We start from the raw sequence: 17,195 nt of genomic DNA, 5'->3' as shown, positions 1-17,195 counted from the left end.
CGGAACCGGAAGTCCCGGCGTTCGTCCCGCCCCCGTCCCGCGAGGTTGGGTTGGGCTGGGCTGCCTGGGCGCTGTAGCCATGACGGCGCGCGGGACCCCGAGCCGCTTTCTGGCCAGTGTCCTCCACAACGGTCTGGGTCGCTACGTGCAGCAGCTGCAGCGTCTCAGCTTTAGCCTCAGTCGCGATGCGCCCTCGTCCCGCGGCGCCAGGTGAGCCGGGCGCAGGGCGCGGGGTGCTCTCGGGGCAGAGGTCGCCCAGGGTCGGGGGTCGCCGTGCTTACTCTTCTGGGCTTCCTCAGGGAGTTCGTGGAACGGGAGGTGGCAGACTTCGCCCGACGGAACCCGGGGGTCGTAATATACGTGAACTCGCGGCCGTGCTGTGTGCCCAGAGTAGTGGCTGAGTACCGTGAGTGGGGCCGGACGAGGGCTGGAGGGCGGCATCTGGGGGGGGGGGGGGTGCCCCGCCGGCTCGCCTTCCTTTCGTCTTACCCTGATCCATTCGCTTCCTCTCCCCCCACCCCCTCCCTTCGGCCAGTTAACGGGGCTGTGCGCGAGGAGAGCATCCACTGCAAGTCAGTGGCGGAGATTGCGACGCTGGTGCAGAAACTGGCGGACCAGTCGGGCTTGGAAGTGATCCGCATCCGTAAGCCCTTCCACACGGACAGCCCTAGCATCCAGGGCCAGTGGCACCCCTTCACCAACAAACCGACAACGTTGGGCGGGCTGCGCCCGCGAGAAGTCCAGGATGCTGCCCCAGCCCAGGTGCAAGTGCCATGAAGAGTTACCCCAACAACTCCAATCCCAGGCTTTGGACTCTTGCCCCAGTGGAGGTGGTTCTTCCTCTCTGGTTCAGGGGATTCCAAGCCCACGCAGGCAGATGGAGCCCACCAAAAGGGAAGTTGACGCCAAAGCTTTTGCTTGGGATAAAGAAGAGCTGCTTGTCTTCGTTGCATAGGAGGAGGGGCAGTGACTTTGTTAAGTCTCCTAATTATCGCCCAGTTGACATCCTTGAAACCTGATTCTTCAAGGATTTTATTTTTTCTTTCTTTTCTTTCTTTCTTTCTTTCAACATTTATTCATTTTTGAGAGAGAGACAGTGTGTGTGGGGGGGGGGGGGGGGAAGGGGCAGAGAGAGAGGGAGACACAGAATCCAAGGCAGGCTTCAGGCTCTAAGCTGTCAACACAGAGCCCAATGTGGGGCTCAAACCCACAAACTGAGATCATGACCTGAGCCAAAGTGAATGCTTAATTGGCTGAGCCACCCAGGTGCCCCTCCCATCCATGTCCTATTTCTGCAACCATTGAACTAGAGAGAGCTAGCACCTTAAATTCTGCTGTGAACCTGGCATTAGGACAGTCACTTTACATCCGTGTAAATGTTTAGATTAGAAAACTGAGGTTAATAAACTTGCCCAAAGTTACACTTGAGATCTTCAAAATATGTGTATATTTTAAGTCTAACCTAATTTTTCATTATCCTAAAACCAGAAGGGGAACATACAACCCTTCAGGATGGTTAGTGTTAGAGGCCATGTGATTATCCAGTCCTAACCCTTGGAGACTGATTCTTAGGCCAGGTCCCTGGTAACAAGCTTGCCCTGGTCCTAACTACTAACTACTCCCCAAGACAGGCCCCTCTGCAGAAGTGAATTCATGTTGTCCCTTGTTGGGGGGAGGGACGGGACTGAAAAGCTTTTGGGGATGAGCAAGAGAGCTGATAAACAGAGAGCATCTTCTAGGCTTAGCCAAAACAAGGGGGAGGAATAGTGAGGAAAAGAGCTAGGAGGTAAAAACCTAGAAACCTTTGTATGAATTCTTGAAGTGTTGTAATTTTGTTTGTCATGCCCATACCACCATGATCAGTGAGTAGTGAGAATGTTATAAAGGCCTGTGTATCCACCCAGGGCAGTCAGATGGAACCTGAGGATCCCAGTTTCCTCTGCGAATGGTTTTATGGGGAGCAGAGCCAACCCTGCAGCACCATTTCCATAGAATCAGAAGCCTGCCCCCTGGTGACCAGGGGAAGGCCAGTCTAGACCAAGCAGACCACACATGGCTGTGGGGAAAGAGGGTATTTATTAACCAACAGGAGGGGGAGGAGCTGAGCCCAGGCTCCCCACTCTGTCACATGCCTGTTCTGCCCACCTTGGTGGTGAGTGGGGGCATTCCTAAAGAAGTGTAGCCGTTCTCACAATAAATACATTCATTGTGGGGTGGAGGTGGGAGAAGTTGGGTGAAGGGCAGTAAAAACCCGTGGGATTCCACGTTCTCAGCTACAAAAATAACAGTCATCCTCACCCAAGGGGAATGGGGGAGCTCAGTCAGGATTTGATTGTCCCATATGGGCCTGGAGACTTCAGAGGCCCCTGGACCCTGAAAGTGCCCCGGTGAGGTAGGACAGGGATGGGAGCCAAGCATCCAAACTCCCAGCCTCTGCCCTTTGCATAGTTCCAAGAACGGGCTTCATGTGCCAGGTGAGACATCAGATCTCCTCCCCCTGCTCTGGTCTGGGGGTAGCAAATGCTTGGTCCCCAAAAGGGAGGCTGGCTCATTGCAGTGTTGGTCACCCGTCCTAGGGAAATGTCTGAGAGGACAGCTGAATGGGAGAGGGCTCTCCCTCTGAAATGTCCATGGACCAAACCCAACAGATACAGGTCCGAGGCAGCAAAGGGAGGCTCAGAAATGCAAGTGGAAATGTAAGCACGTGTGTGTGAAGGGACATGCCTGGGGCTCTGTCTGTCACTCTTGAGAGTGACCAAGGGGGTGAGGAGGTTGACCAAAGAGGGCTGCACGTTAAGGAAGAAGAGGGGAATGACACAGTCTTACCTCCCCAGACTGGCCTGTTCCCAAGCTTTTGCCAAAGAGGTCACCACATGGGGCTGGGACTAGGGGAGAAACCTAGATAGGATGGGATATGGCCGTTGGAAGGGTACCCAAAGTCCAGGAGAGATGAAACACAATGTTCCAGGAGATGGGGGTGGGGGCCCTGCAGCCCAGCTGATAGACATTCATCCGTGTGCACACGTGAATGCATGCAGGGCTCAGGTGGCTCTGGTGGCTGGCAGAGGTCTTGTCTGGTTTCGGGACCATCCAGCACATAGGGCCACGCAGAGGGTGGTGACCTTGAGGTCATCTGGACCTGCAGAGCCCTGCCTGGGAGAAAGAGGAAGGATTTGAACAGACAAATGGGGCAGGAAGATGGCATCCTCTCCTCCCAAGTGCTTGGGGTAAGGGAATAGGAACTGGGGCTGGGTCTACAGAATTCCACGTCCTGGGGGGAGTACCCACCTCTGAGGAGCACCGGTGGGCCTGGGCTGCTCACAGATGGGTCTGTGGAGACTGAGGAGGGGACTTTGGCTGGGCCTGACTCTGCCAGCCCTACAGGGACATCACAAAGTTGGGAGAAGGGCCTGGAGTTGGGGGGAGGGAGGTGAAGGTAGAGTGGCTGTGTTGGGGAAGCAGCAGCCCAGCCTGGGGCAGACAGGCTGGCTTGGAAGAGCATTTGTCCTAGGAGGCTGGGCTCAGACAGAGCTCTCGTCCAGGTGCTCTACAAGCTGTGTGTGTTTCCTCTTCTCCAGGATGCGGCTGAGCTCCTCAGCAAACGAGCAGGGCCCTGCTGGCACTCCGTTGTTGCTCTGCCTCAGGAGCACGTAGCTGTTGCCGTTCATCCTGCGCAGCCGGCTGGGTAGTGCCACCAGCCCGTTGGTCAGCTCGGCCGGTGGCGGTGGGGGCGGTGGAGGCGGTGGGGCTGGGGCTCCCTCCCCAGGGATGATCTGGAGGCAGCCACCTTCCAGGCCCCCAGCCCCCTCCCCATCGTCACCCTCGTCTTCCTCTCCAGGACATTGGCCTGAAACTGTCTGCAGCTGCACAGCAGAGCCCCCTGCCCGGCCAGCCCGACCCAGAGAGTATTTCCTTCGACGCCCTCGTCTGCCTCCCTGAAGACAGGCCACATAGAGGAGGGAGGAAGCCAGGATGAGGCAGAGGCCGCCAAGCGCAGCGATGGCTAGCACATACAGTAGCCTCACGTCAGGTGCCAGCTGTGCCCCGGGCATGGCAGGGGCTTGTGGAGCTGGGGCAGGAGTGGCTGGCCGGACTGTGAGGCTGTAGGAGGCCAGCAGGGTGCGGAGGCCATTCTCCTCAGCATAGCAGCCATAGTTGCCACTGTGCTCAGGCTGTATGTTTGTCACCAGCAGCCCATCCACGCCCACGCGGTAGCCATGCTGTCCGTCATTCAGGCCCATGCTCCCATTGAGCAGCCACAAGGCCCGGGCCAGGTTGGATGGCTGGTCACAGGGCAGGAGAACATCGTCACCTCGGAGGACAGAGCGGGTTCTCAGTGGTGGTGGTGGCCCTGGAGGTGGGGAGGGGGGGGCGGTGAGAGGAGTGGTCAGTGTTGTCTATCTGAGGGAGGGCGTTGGAGATGGCAGGTCAGGTGGTTCACTGTTACGTCCCTAGCACCAAGCGCAAATCTGGAATCATGGTGACAACTGAATGAGGTCTCCTGCGTTTGTGTTCCCATTTAAGGTTTGCACTGGCCCGTCTCAGTGGTTTCAGTGCCTGCTATCTGCCAATGATTTGTAAGCTGAGTCTCTAGCACAGAGTTCTCCCCTGATCGACAGACCTGAACATTTTCCACACACGGCATCTCCACGGGAGGTCTCTTGAACATGGCACAGGAACTAAGGCCAAAGCCTCCGTCCCAAACTATACCAGGTCTTTTCCTTGAATTGTCACAGTGAATGGCACCAGTAGCTACTCAGCTACTTAAGTCAGAAACCGGGGAGTCCCCTTGCCTCTCTCTCTCCTTCACCTTAGTGTCTAATTCTCACCAGGATTCTGCTTCCAGAATCCATCTCAGCCCTGTTCACTTCTCTCCTTCCCCAGCTGCTGGCCCACTCTGGCCCCCACGTAATTTATTCTCCATGCAGGAGTGGGGTAACCTTTTAAAAACACCACACTGATTGTGCCACTTCCCCACCTCAACATGGTCCCTGCCCACTTCTCCAGCCTCTTGGCAAACACCCCAAGCTCATCGGCCTGCTGTCCCCTCTGCTTGGATGTCACCCCCCTCTCCGTGCCCTCCGCTGGTTGGCCAGGGGGAAAGAGCACAGAAGTAATGAAAAGCACAAACTCCAGTCAGACTGTTCGGGGTCAGGTTTGAATTCTGACCCCACTACTTAATAGCTTATTAACTTTGGGCAGTGTACTTACTCTCCCTGTACCTCAGAGAGATTGCCCCTCATAGGGATGAGGATCGTGGCACCTCTCTCCTAGCAATGCTGTGAGCATAAGAGAGATCGTGTGTGTATGTGTTCGGTCAGCGCCTGGCACAGAGTAAGTACTCAGTACATGTTAGTATGACTATTAACTTCCGCTCCTCCTTTAGGTATCAGCTCAGTCATCTGATCTTCCTCACGGGAGTATTCATTGTCCTTCAAATCCTTGTTATAGTTGTAAGTATTCCTTTTGTAGCAAAAACCAATGGAAAGAATTACTTGTGTGATCATTTAATTGCCCCCCCTCCCGCCCCCGCCAGCACACACTTGGCTATAAGCTCAGGTGTGACAAAAAGAACTTTTATGTCATGAGCCTTTCTCCTCATTTATAATCCTTTAGGGCAACAGATGTCTGTGGAGCACTTACTCTGTGCCACACTGTGCTGGAACATCCTCGCTGAAAGCACACAGACACAACCATTCAGATAACGTACACGCACAGGCAAATGACAGTAAACGTAGAGGACAGGCTATGCAGCCGGGCTTACACATGTCCATGCCTGTCACTTACCTGTGTCCTTGTTGCCTTCACAGCCTCGGTTTCCTCTCTCTATGTCCTGTATCAGTGCTGTCCTAAACTCACGAACAGGGGAACTGAGCTTTAGTTTCCCCAGTGGAAGTCAATGATGCTGTTGCCAACAACCGCCCCCCATTCCCCCTCCAGCTAGCAGGCCCACCTCCTCCCCTCAGGCCCTGATCCCCTGTTCACACGGGACCCTCACACCCCTACCACCTCTTACCTGCTACCCTGGGACCTGTTGGTTATGATGCAGGCATGGGTGCTGGGGTCCCAGCCACAGTAGGGGTCCCGGGCCAGGATGCAGTCATAGCAGGAGCGGTAGCGGGAGCAGCTCGACAGTGGTAGCTGGATGACACCACTAGGGGCCCCCACGTAAAGGCTGTGCTGGGAGCCGGAGAGGAAAGCTGGTTGGCAACACCCCCAACTCCCACCTACAGACACACACGGCCACTGCCTAGCCACCCACTCCCTCCCCCTATTCTGGCAAGTAGTGGGTCAGAGGCTACCTGCATTGGAGAGATGACCAGATTTTCCACAGACTGGGGCTCCTTGAACACTTGTGTCTCTTCGATAATGTGCATCCCAGAACCCAGCACCACGGCCTTGTGGATCCAGCCATCAGCTGGTATGGAAAGGGCAGAGGGTCAGAACCCAGAAATGGAATCTGTTTTCAGCCCCTGCAATAGCCTAATGGGAGTAGCTTGGGAGCCAGGACGTCAGGGACAAGGATTCAGCCGGTAACAGTTACTCAAGACTGGGAACAGTTCCCTGGCTGGGAACTCTGGGCTTGTCATGGCAGGAATTGTTGGGTCCAGAAACATTAGTGATCAGGGTCAAATATCACTGTGGTTGGTGACAGGAATCCGCAGTTACCAAGAGCCAGTGGTCACTGGGGGTCAGTAGTGAGTGTTCATTGAAGAATCAACATCATTGGTCACCAGGGTTTTGTGATCAAAAGTCATTCAGGGGATGAGCGGTCAACGAGGATCAAGGACCCAGGTGAGCAGTTACCAAAGGGCCCAGGCCAAGGGTCAAAAGTACCTGTGCCCAGAAAGAGCAGGTCATAGGTGGGTCCGGCAGGCGTGGTGACAGGAGTCCCTGTGAGGTGTGTATAGCGCACACTGCGCTTGAGCAGCAGGGGCCGTCCTCGTGTGGGCACCACGGGCCGAGCCATCAGTGGGTGCAATTTCACGAAGTCCAAGACGAGGGATGGCAAATCCTGGGACGAGTTGTAGCCGCGAGTGCGCAATGAATCTGTGATGCACTGGGGTGGGGGGCAGAGGCAGTGAACCTCAGGAATCTACTGTTTGCGTGCCCTCCCCCCCCACCCCCCCCAAGGCTAGGCCCTCCTGCCCCTCCCGGGGGTTCTGTCTACTCAGCACTGACCCCAGGCCTGGGCACTCACTGAGCCGGGCCGGGGCTCCGGCACCCCGCCCTCATAGCGGCCCCAGCGCCGGGCACCGTCCTGGTATTCCATGTAGGGACCTGCGAAGACAGCCTGCACCTCGGCCAGGTCATAGCGGCAGATGGCTGAGGCCTCTAGGGTCTTCCTAGGAAGGGACATAGGGGAGGGGCCTGAGCCACACTGGGTGGAGCCTGCCCCCTTGCCACCTGCCCCAGCCTGGAGCTCACTGTTAACCCTGGCCAACCCCAGCTCTCGGCCTCAGGGCCTCTCCTAAGGGTCAGGGGGCCACTGTGGCCTCTGGCTGAAGGCTAGCTGGATGTGCCTGGAATTCTCTCTCTGCAGCCAGCCTCCCCACAAGGGATCCTATTTCTCCTCATTGACCTCTGCTCCAGGCCTCAGGCTGTCCCCAGTTCCTTGTGTCCCCACTGTCCCCGCACTGACCACTGTGTGGTCAGCGTGAAGGCCGCATAGAAGTGTGTGCGTGCTGAGGTGTCCGTATCCAGGCTGCAGACACCACGTAGCATCTCATACTGTGGAATGTGGCAGACTAGACGCGCCTTTAAGAAGGAGGTCCACTTCTTCTGCAAGATCTTCTTTCCTCCTAGGTCTCCCTGGGGAGGTAGGGCACAGGGTCAGCGTCAGAGGTTCCGCTTGTACACTCTTGGGCCAAACTTGGTGCCACTCACCTTGCACACCCGGGCCACGCGGGCCACACGGTGGCTGTTGCGGCTCTGAGTGAAGCTGCTGGGGCCCTCGTCAGTGGCCCGCTCCGTGAAGAAGTAGTAAACCTTGTCGTCATCGCCCACTGTACTGGCCTCGCTCTCCCGTACCAGGACGGAGAACACAAACTCAGCATCTGCAGGTTGGGCAGTTCAAGTGGCCCCTGAGACAGGATGGGGATCCCCTCCACTACCCCTCACTCAACCACACTCAGGAATAGACAGGCTCACCTGGGAATTTGGGGATGGGATGTCAACTGCCCAAGGGAGTAAAGATGAATAGTCCCCTGCCCCCCAACATCCTGTGCCTCATCCTCCTAACCATTGAGCCAGTGCATCGGAGCCTCCTCAGTCCTCAAGGAGTGCGGGTGGCGGCTTCGGCGGATGTCAGGGATGCTCCGGAATTCATACCGTGTGGCTGTGTAGAGGCCTCCATCTGGAGCACAGGCATGCCACGCATGACAGACACGTCACATACAATAAGGCACATAACACATTATCAGTGGCAAGTCCTAGCAACGAGGTCCGTGTCCCCCAAAGGGCACACTGATGGATAAGGGGCCAGGGTGGGGAGGAGCGCATGCTCACCGATGATGAGGCCTGTGAAGCCACGGGCTGGGTCATAAGGACACTTCTCCTTCCCCTCCTCAAAGCTTGTTGGCAAGGTGAAGGCCTCAGCATCCTGGAGGATTACGAGGCCAGAAGTCAGTGGTCTCGAGGACAGGCAGGGGTCGTGGCCCAAGCTCAGACTGGTCCAGGGCCAGGGAGCAGCAATAAGGGCTGGGCTGCGGCAGACCTACTCACAATGGCTGCACAGAGAGGCTGGAAGGCATGAGTCCCGCATGCATAGAAGTGGGTGGCATTGAGTCGCTGAAGGAATCGCACATGGTTGAAGCACTCCGTCTGGGGGGGGGAGGTGGGGGAGGGCTGTGAGCCCCCAGCCTACTTAGAGGCCTTTTCCGTTAATCCAGCATTGTAGTTCGGCTCTTGCCCCCACCCACCCGACACAGTTCTGAGTTCCCAGTGGGCCTGCTCACTGCCCGGAACACAGACTACTCCCTGGAACCCACTGTCCTTGGGCTTCCCAGCAGCATTGACCCCTCTTCAGTCTTCTATCTCACTGTCAGGATTACCTGACACATTTTGCCAGCTTCTGCATGGCCTGCAGCCCTCCGCACCCCCAGTTCGGGGGCCCCCAGGGCTCCCACCACCCTGAGATACTTCTCTCACATCTCCTTCTCAGCAGTGTCCCCTAGTCCTGGAGCTCCCACACCCCCCCTGTGGGGTGACACTACCAAATGTATCCCCAGGCTCTGCCCTCTCTCCACCCAATAGCTAGCTCATTCCCTCCTCCCTAACCTGCATCTTCCCTCCTAAACCTGTTCATCCAGTCTTTCCCACCTCACTTCATCCATCCATCTTATTAGTCGATTCCAGGAGTCATCCTTGCTGCTTCCCACTCCCTCACCCCCATGTTCAGTCCTTCCTCGAGATACTTTGTCGTCATGTCTCCTGACGTGGTCCACTTCCCCCTCCACCTCCACCACCCTAGTCCATGTCACCCCTGTTGCCTCTTCCCTGGACAACTGTAGAGACTGCCTGTCAGTTCTCCCAAGCCTCCGCCACTCTGTAAAAGCTACTTGTTTATTCAATGAGTGAGGAATGCATGTACACAGTGTAAAATTCAGAAGGTACAAAGGGATAGGTTGTAAACAGAGCGTCTCCTTTTATCCCTGTTGCCTTCAAAGGGGACTGCTCTTACCATTGTCTGGTTTCCTTCCAGAGATATTCTACCGATTAGCACCCTCTGGCAACCCACTTTCCAAGGCATATTTTAAACATGTAAACCAGATCGTGTCACTGCTGTATTTAAAAAACCTTCAGTGGCCCACTGGAGTCCTGAACATAACCTACCACTTCCGGCCCTGCATGGTAGGGCTCTGCCCCTTCCTCCCCTCCCTCACCTGCTCCAGCCACACTGCTCTTCTCTGCCCATTAAATGCCTCAAGCTAAGCCCCCCCCCCCCCCCCCCCCGACTTGTTTGCCTTGTTCATGATTCCTCTTCCTGCTTGTTACCCAGGGTTTGAATCCATGCAGGCCTTTTTGTCTCATCCCATTGCCTCCCCGGGTCCCTTCTCTCCACTAGCCTGCTCATGCCTTCCTCCTCTGACCCCCATGATGCCCCCAACCTTCTCTGCCTTTCCTGCCTCCAGACTCACTATTTTATTTTATGATTTTTTTTAGAAGGATTTTTTTTAAGTTTATTTTTATTTATTTTGAGAGAGAGATAGAGAGAGGGCAGGGGAGAGGCAGAGAGATAATCCCAAGCAGGCTCCTTGCAGGACTCAAACTCATGAACCACGAGATCACGAACTGAGTCAGATGCTTAATTAACTGAGCCACCCAGGTGTCCCATAGACTTACTCCATTTTAATCCATCTAGTGCCTGGGCCTGGATTAGTATTACTCTAGTAGTGTTTCCCCAAGATGTTTACATTAAAAAAGGTCGGGGTCCCTGGGTGGCTCAGTCGGTTAAGCGTCTAACTTTGGCTCAGGTCACGATTTCACAGTTTGTGAGTTTGAGCCCCGCATTGGGCTCTGTGCTGACAGCTCAGAGCCTGGAGCCTGCTTTGGATTCTGTGTCTCCCTCTCTCTCTGCCCCTCCCCACTCATGCTCTGTCTCTTTCTCTCTCAAAAGTAAATAAACACTAAAAAAAAAAAAAAAAAAGTGGGGGGTTGGGGGGGATGGGGGTGGGTGGGAAGGAGAGCACCTGGGTGGCTCAGTAAGTTAAGTGTCTGACTCTTGATTTCGGCTCAGGGCATGAACTCATGGTTTGTGGGATCAAGTCCCATGAGGAGCCTGTGTGGGATTCTCTCCCTCACCCTCTGCTTGCCCCCCCCCCCATTCATGCACACACGCTCTCTCTCAAAATAAACTTAAATAAATAAACAAACAAAAAAAAAAATAAGGGGGGATGAGGGAGGAATTCTGTGGTCAAATAAGTTGGAAACCATGGCTAAAACCTGCCTTGCCAGGGGACTTCTCAGGGCCTTAGGGATGTTGCTGTGCACTGTGGGATTAAGCATACAGCATTTCCCAAACTCATCTGACCATTAAACCCCCCTTTTGAAAATTAATGTTTCTCAGAACATGTTTTCGGAATTGTCTTCCTGAAGCCTTGCTACCCAAAGTGCGGCTTGGGGAGCAACAGTATCAGCTTCCTCTGGAAGCTTGTTAGAATTGCAGACTCTTGGGCCCCTTCCCCAGACTGACTGAGTTAGCACCTGCATTTATACCATACCCAGGTGATTCTTGTGCACACTAAAGTCTGAGAGTCTCTAAAGTACCAAATGGTGAGGGTGCCCACTGTCACAGAATCAAACCCATACCTCTAGCTGGGCATTTGCAGTGCTCTGTGACTGGGTTCCACTTACTTCACCAGCCCCACTTCCTACCCATGCTGCTCCAGCAGCACTTTTGATAAAATCTCTTAGCGGTGCCTCGTTAAACACACCTATCCCGACACCACCCCAGACCCACTGAGTCAGAACCCCTGGGCCAGGGAATATAGTCTTTTTTCTTTCTTTTTGGGCTTCTTCTTTCATTGGGCCCTATGCCCAATGTGGGGTTTGAACTCATGACCCTGAGATCAAGAGTTGCATGCTCTACTGACTGAGCCAGCCAGGCACCCCTGGGAATGCGTATTTTTAAAAAGTTCTCCAGATGGATCTGTTACATAGCCAGACATGGAACCCCTGCAGACACCCTGTTCTTTAGCTTGAAAGAACTGGCAATTCGCTAACAGCCCTCCATGGAATACTGGGTATTTGAGCTAGTCCTTGACTAAACCTCATTTGTCTCATCTGTAAAATGGAGGATAGTACTATTTCATAGGGTTATTTTAGAATTAGGAGAGATAATGGCTAAGTCAGCATTTACTAGAGATTACTTATTTCTATCATGATTCTTACTCAGGAGCCCAGAAGAGATTCAGATGCCACTATAGGCCAAGCTGGTAGGTGACCAGCTGTTTGGATTAGAAGTGCTGCACCTAGGGCCCACCACTCTGGCTACACTCACGTGTTTGCTGTGGTTGCTGCAACTGACTGGCTGATTCATACCTCTCCATCTGTGTCCCCACCAACCTTGACATCCCCAACTGAAGAGAAGGAAAGGAGCTGGGGAAAGGACAGACCACATACCTGGTTGTTTTTCCCTTTTTGATGGCATTTGCTTTGCATCTCTGGGGAGGCCTCCCAGTGGATCTGGAGACAGGGAAAGGGAATGGGCTGATGTGTTGACCCCAGGACCCTTCCCTTTCACCATTATCTGTGGGACCAGGTATAGGACTGCAGGGAACAGGGGAAACTGGGGTACAGGTAGGTTTCAGGAGGAGCATTGGATGGTAAGGGAGACGTGGGTTAGGAAGGGCCATGCTATCTGACCAGGGGGCTATGGAAGGCTGGCAAGGCTTCCAGGAAATTGAGGTCCCAGGGAGGTGGATAAAGCCGGAGATCCTCTGGGTGTTCCAGGGTCTAAGGGCTAACCTCTTTGTGAGCCCCATCTCCTATGTCACGGGCATTGAGAGAGAAGAGGGCACCTCGGGCTCCAACCAGCAGTCTTGCTGAAGACTCCTCCAGCAGCAGCGTTGAGTAGTTCTGGGCTCGGCCCTTGAAGTGCCGGGTCCTGGAGAGCTCTTGGGGAGAGTGGGAGTCGTGAGCCCAGCCCTGGGGTGTCCTCCCCACTCCCAGACCTGGCTCCTGCTGTGTTTCAAATTTGGCGGGGGGGGGGGGGAAGGGGAGGGGGCATCTAACCTTCATAGGGGATGGTCATCCGTGGGATGGCATCTAGTTCTCTGGATGGTCTCCGCAGTGAGGGTCCAGGGACTGCAGATGCTGTGAGGAAGCTCAGGAAGAGGGGCCAGAGCCTTCCCCACATTTTTCTGGGGAGGCCCAGACCAGTAAGATCCCCAAGGGGAGCCAGGGCCACAGTCACAGGGTATGATGGCAAGAATAGTCACAGGGGTCAAGGTCCAGGGAGGTCACTTGGAAGGTCAGGGGTCATGGGGCCAGGGAGGGTCCTGGAATCGAGGGGACATGGAATCACAGGGTTGTGTGGCCATGGAATCCCAGGTCAGAGGTCAGAGGGAGGGATGGATCACACACTGCTTTTCTGCATCAAATACAAACTCCATGGTGGAAAGGAGTTGTGGGGTCATAAGGGGGTTGTAGGTCACTGATGGGGTCACCCTGCTCCGACAGCAGGACTAGTTCTGGTTCTCTGAGGTCCGTTTTCTAAAGAAAAAAACAGGGTAGAAAAGCTCTTTTATCTGTGTGTGTGTGGAAGGTAGATGGCATTACCCCCAGACTTTAGGGGGCACTGGTGGGAGGGACCACAGAACTCCTACGTCAGGATTGGCTCACTGTCGCTCTGTCCACTTCTCTGCTCTAAGTTGGGTAGAACTTGCCCTCCTTAGAAGACCCTAGACTCCTCCCAACCCAAACCCAAAGTATCCACCCTCCTCTGACCAACTCAGAGGCTAAGCTAGGCCTCTGTCTCGGGTGGAGCTCCGTTTTCAGAGAGAATGCCTTCTCCTCCCAACAATGGGACCAAACTTGGGGCAGCAGCTGCCCCTGCTGCCTGCGGGGGTGCCTTATGCAAGAAGGCTTGGCAGAGACATTTAATGGGCCTTTGTTGATTTTGTCCTGTTTTCCCTTTGTTTTTTCTTTTCCCTGGCCCGAGAGCTCCCTCTGGAATCTCTCTTTAATTAGACACTTCTCCTCCTCAGCATTCCTCTCCGAGGGGGTGCACATCTCTACTCTGCCCATGCGAGTCTGTACTGCACTCTCTGGCTAGGCATCCACACGTGTCCCTACCTGCAAATAGGCATTCATAGACATGGTGGGGGGTGGGTATCTGGGGCCCCCTGGCTGCACTGCACAGGTGTAATGTCTATGCAGGATGCTCTAGTGTGCAAGGCCAGTTGAGATAAAAGCAACATGGAAATGGTGAGTGATGGGAGCTCTTGGCCACCTCCCCTGGCTTACCCTGGAGACTATTCCACACCTGGACTCTCTCTCAAGTCATGTGGGGATGGGGTGGAAGTAGGTGGCAGATCTCCCCTGACCCCTGTAATAGGCCTGATCTCTGAGGTGGCTCTTGAAGGCTTCCTGCACTGGGCTGGGTGTGGAGGAAGCCTGACCCACCCAATCTCATCAGACACCCACAGACACAGCCACAAGGGCCACTGGCCTCTCCCCTCCTTTCCAGGTCAAATATTAACTATGTGGCCTTGAGGCGAGGGGAAGGACTAGGATCCGGCCAGAGGGAAAACAGGAATTTGGAGCATTTATTCAAGAGGTAAAGGTCAGCACTGTAGTGGTCAGAGCCCAGAGGGGGAGAATATAGTATGAGTGTAGAGAAGAGTGTAGACTAAAGGGCGTCAGCTCCTCATCTGGGGACTGGGCAGCACGAGGCCCCAGGCAAACTGCCCATGCCCCACCCCTCACTGTGGAGGCACACCTGTTTACCTTTGGGGCCTCCTATTTGCTTAGTGCAGAAGTGGGGTGGGGGGTGGAGAGGGAGTCCTACGGCTATGAGGTATCAGGCTCTAGGACTGGGCAGGAGGAACACACTCCAGGTTAGAGAAACCACTGAGCGTGGTTCATGGCAGAAGTCACACATGTCCAGAAGGGGGTGATGTGCACACAATAGGTGCACATACACACATGTTCACAGAAGGGCTGTGAACAAATGTACTCATAGGAGAGTCATGCACACATACATTCACAGGGAGGTTTGTGCACGCATATGCTCATATAAAGGGTCTGCCAGATGCGTTCATACACATTGACAAATAAGGTTCTATTCACATATTCTCATCCATTCATTCAGCAGATCGCACAGCCTCAGAAGTTAAGGAGGGTTATAAATCCACATGTGTGCATATGAAGGATTGTACACCTATTCACAGAAAGGTCGTGCACATACATATGTGTAGGGACATGCACACAAACCCACCGATACAGTAGGTCAGGCATGTTCATGTTAACAGAAGGGTCAAGTACATGTATGTTCACACAGTGCTCAGACACACAAATTACATGTGTGCAGAGGCAGCATATGTTCAAACAGGGGTCCAGTTCTCACTGTAGGGTTGGAGGCTGCCAGTGTCCACTGAGGCGCAGAGCAGCACTACCTCCCTTCCTCAAAGTCCCAATTTTAAGGCCAGATTCCAAATGTGTGTGTGTGTGTGTGTGTGTGTGTGTGTGTGGTGATGTAGGGAGGCATCTGACCTCAGATGTTCAAATGCAACGGGCCTCTCTGCAAAGGAAGGGGTACCTAACCCAGACGGAAGGAGGCCCCTCGCTTTAGCAAAAGAAAGATGGAATGGAACTTAGCACCGCTCCACTCCCCTGTATGCTGCCGTTCTAGATATGGGAGTTGGGCAGGGGCTCTCAGCCTCCATTTAACCTGTTGGGAGGGAGGGCGGGGCTAAACGGGGGGCGGAGCGGCTGCCCTCCCTCCCCCAGTGGCGACAAGGCTTCAAGGTCTCCAGTCTACACCCCACACTCCACCCCCAGTTCCACAGTTTGGGTTCCTCCCTAGGGCCAGCCCCCTGAACTCTGATCACCTTCCGAGTATTAGATCCTAGGGCTCAAGAAACTGAGGAACGGAGGCACCCCCTCCCCCCCAAAACAGGATCGATGTTGGATCAGCAGGCTCTCGACCTTCATCCCAGACGTCCACCTGCTTAGTGTAGGCGGCATTCCCCTCGGCCCAGTAGGATGGCCGTCTCTTCTGGCCTGAGAGCCCTTCCCCCGCTACCCTCTCCTTCCATCATCCTGGACAGTATGAGGGTCTTCCCTCTCCTCAGATCTAACCTCTGTCTCTACTGCTGCAGCTCGAGGACAAGCTCTCCTTCGATCCCGCCGGACGCCAGGAGACGTGACCCAGATCCCGGGGAACACTGTTCGCCACGCGGGTCCCCGCCCCGCGCCGGTCCCCGACTCCGCGGTGGCGGGTCTGCGCCCTGCACGGCAGGAGGCCTGGCCCGCGCCCCTCCAGTGCCTTTATAGCAGGACCCGGGACTTGACGGTGAGAAAGGCCTGGCCCAGCTTGGAGGGTGGAATGGATGTGGGGAAGGCCTGGCCTGGCCTCCGCCCCCCGGCCCAGGCCCCGCCGCCGCCCGCGCTCCCTGCCTCTCTCACCTTTGCGCTTGGATCCCCGGCCATAGAGACGGCGACGCGCTGCTCCGCGGCCCCACAGCACCAGCTGCGGGAGGAAGGGGCTGCGGCCGGAGGCGGGGCGGGGGGTGGAGGCGGAGCCGGGGGTGGGGCGGGGGCTGGAAGGCGGGGCCAGGGAGGCGGGGCCGACAGGGTGGGGTGCAGGGAAGGGCGCCGCTCTCTTCTTCCGCGCCCCCCACCCTACACAATACAGGTTTGAGGCCAAGGCTCACACGGCCTCCGGGCATCTGGCGTCCTCCACCCTCAAGGGCAGCAGCACCAGTATCGCCCCCTGGTGGTGGCCTCACCACCCCTGCGCTCTCTCCATGGGCTTCTGGCCCACCTTGCCTCCCCTCTAACCCCAGGACCCCTCTGACTTGCCTACTGCTGGGGACTTGCAAACCTGTGCTCTGGGGGCTTAACTTTCCGAGGGCCCTCTGACCAGTCTTCTAATATGGACCTCACTTCTTGCGTTCCTGCTACGCTCTTGGGCTCTCTGCCCAGGGTGCTGAGGGCCAGGGTAGGTGGAGGCCAAGCCTTGGGGGCAGCTCTGAACATAGAACTGGGTCTGGATTCCCAGCTTCACAGCCTCCGGCTGCCTGGTCCTTCAGCTTGACTGTGAGTGGGTGAAAGGAGTTGGGCTTGGAAGGATGAAGTAACAGCTTGGCAAGAAATTCACACAGAAAATGCTGTTTTTCTGAATAAGCCACAACCGTTTGTACCTGTCCATTCAACCAAACCTTTTAGTAACGGGGTTCACCTCCTCAGGGACTGGGTCACTCGGATAACTGCCTTCCTTCCCTTCCAGCTCATGTTGAACATCATTCTTACTCCAGATCTTCCAGTGAACTCTCCTCATAGGCAATTAGACATTCTGTCCCTCCTAGGCTCAACCGCCTCACCCCGCAGCGATCTAGGAAGCCCCCCTCAGAATCAACTCCCCAACTCCTCAGACTCAACCATGATGGTCCTCCCATGCAACATTTGGTGCTGCGGTTTCCCTGCAACTCAGGCCATGCCTCTGCCTCAGGGCCTGTTTAAGACCCCTC

General features: G+C 55.3%; 2 protein-coding genes and 1 pseudogene across 7 annotated transcripts; 1 reads left to right on the top strand and 2 right to left on the bottom strand.

Annotated features, from left to right (window-relative positions):
- The first annotated feature begins 12 nt into the window (after positions 1-12).
- Positions 13-1,428, top strand: MRPL43 (mitochondrial ribosomal protein L43). The gene is made up of 3 exons (XM_045438629.1): positions 13-210; positions 300-406; positions 536-1,428. The coding sequence occupies exons 1-3, from the start codon at positions 80-82 to the stop codon at positions 775-777; spliced, it is 480 nt and encodes a 159-aa protein (XP_045294585.1). The 5' UTR covers positions 13-79; the 3' UTR covers positions 778-1,428.
- A 629-nt stretch (positions 1,429-2,057) lies between these two features.
- Positions 2,058-3,524, bottom strand: LOC123576968 (annotated as a pseudogene).
- SEMA4G (semaphorin 4G) lies at positions 2,058-16,261 on the bottom strand. 6 transcript variants are annotated; one of them, XR_006701658.1, is made up of 16 exons: positions 16,132-16,261; positions 12,736-13,215; positions 12,469-12,617; positions 12,124-12,186; positions 8,725-8,847; positions 8,509-8,602; positions 8,243-8,356; positions 7,888-8,057; positions 7,643-7,812; positions 7,202-7,346; positions 6,838-7,060; positions 6,303-6,418; positions 6,017-6,180; positions 5,788-5,849; positions 3,289-4,351; positions 2,058-3,153 (listed from the first exon to the last, which is right to left on the bottom strand). XR_006701658.1 is itself a non-coding variant. In XM_045438612.1 (15 exons), the coding sequence occupies exons 2-15, from the start codon at positions 12,857-12,859 to the stop codon at positions 3,522-3,524; spliced, it is 2,547 nt and encodes an 848-aa protein (XP_045294568.1). In that variant the 5' UTR covers positions 12,860-13,215; positions 16,132-16,261; the 3' UTR covers positions 2,058-3,521. The 6 variants fall into 6 exon arrangements, 3 of the variants coding, with proteins under 3 accessions (XP_045294568.1, XP_045294570.1, XP_045294569.1); XR_006701659.1 differs by having other exon boundaries at positions 2,058-3,149; XR_006701660.1 differs by having other exon boundaries at positions 8,725-8,823.
- Between the last annotated feature and the right edge of the window lie 934 nt (positions 16,262-17,195).

Source organism: Leopardus geoffroyi, chromosome D2 (genome assembly GCF_018350155.1).
Source record: "Leopardus geoffroyi isolate Oge1 chromosome D2, O.geoffroyi_Oge1_pat1.0, whole genome shotgun sequence".
Lineage (NCBI taxonomy): Eukaryota > Metazoa > Chordata > Mammalia > Carnivora > Felidae > Leopardus > Leopardus geoffroyi.
This window is presented reverse-complemented; position numbering and strand designations above follow the sequence as displayed.

Excerpts from the sequence above, each read along its gene's own strand:
- MRPL43 (XM_045438629.1), top strand. The coding sequence starts at position 80 with ATGACGGCGCGCGGGACCCCGAGCCGCTTTCTGGCCAGTGTCCTCCAC. Across the intron at positions 211-299 it reads CCCTCGTCCCGCGGCGCCAG|GGAGTTCGTGGAACGGGAGG; the intron begins GTGAGCCGGGCG and ends GGGCTTCCTCAG. Across the intron at positions 407-535 it reads CAGAGTAGTGGCTGAGTACC|TTAACGGGGCTGTGCGCGAG; the intron begins GTGAGTGGGGCC and ends CCCTTCGGCCAG.
- SEMA4G (XM_045438612.1), bottom strand. The coding sequence starts at position 12,859 with ATGTGGGGAAGGCTCTGGCCCCTCTTCCTGAGCTTCCTCACAGCATCT. Across the intron at positions 12,618-12,735 it reads GATGACCATCCCCTATGAAG|AGCTCTCCAGGACCCGGCAC; the intron begins GTTAGATGCCCC and ends ACTCTCCCCAAG. Across the intron at positions 4,352-5,787 it reads TGAAGGCAACAAGGACACAG|GGCCACCACCACCACTGAGA; the intron begins GTAAGTGACAGG and ends CCCCACCTCCAG.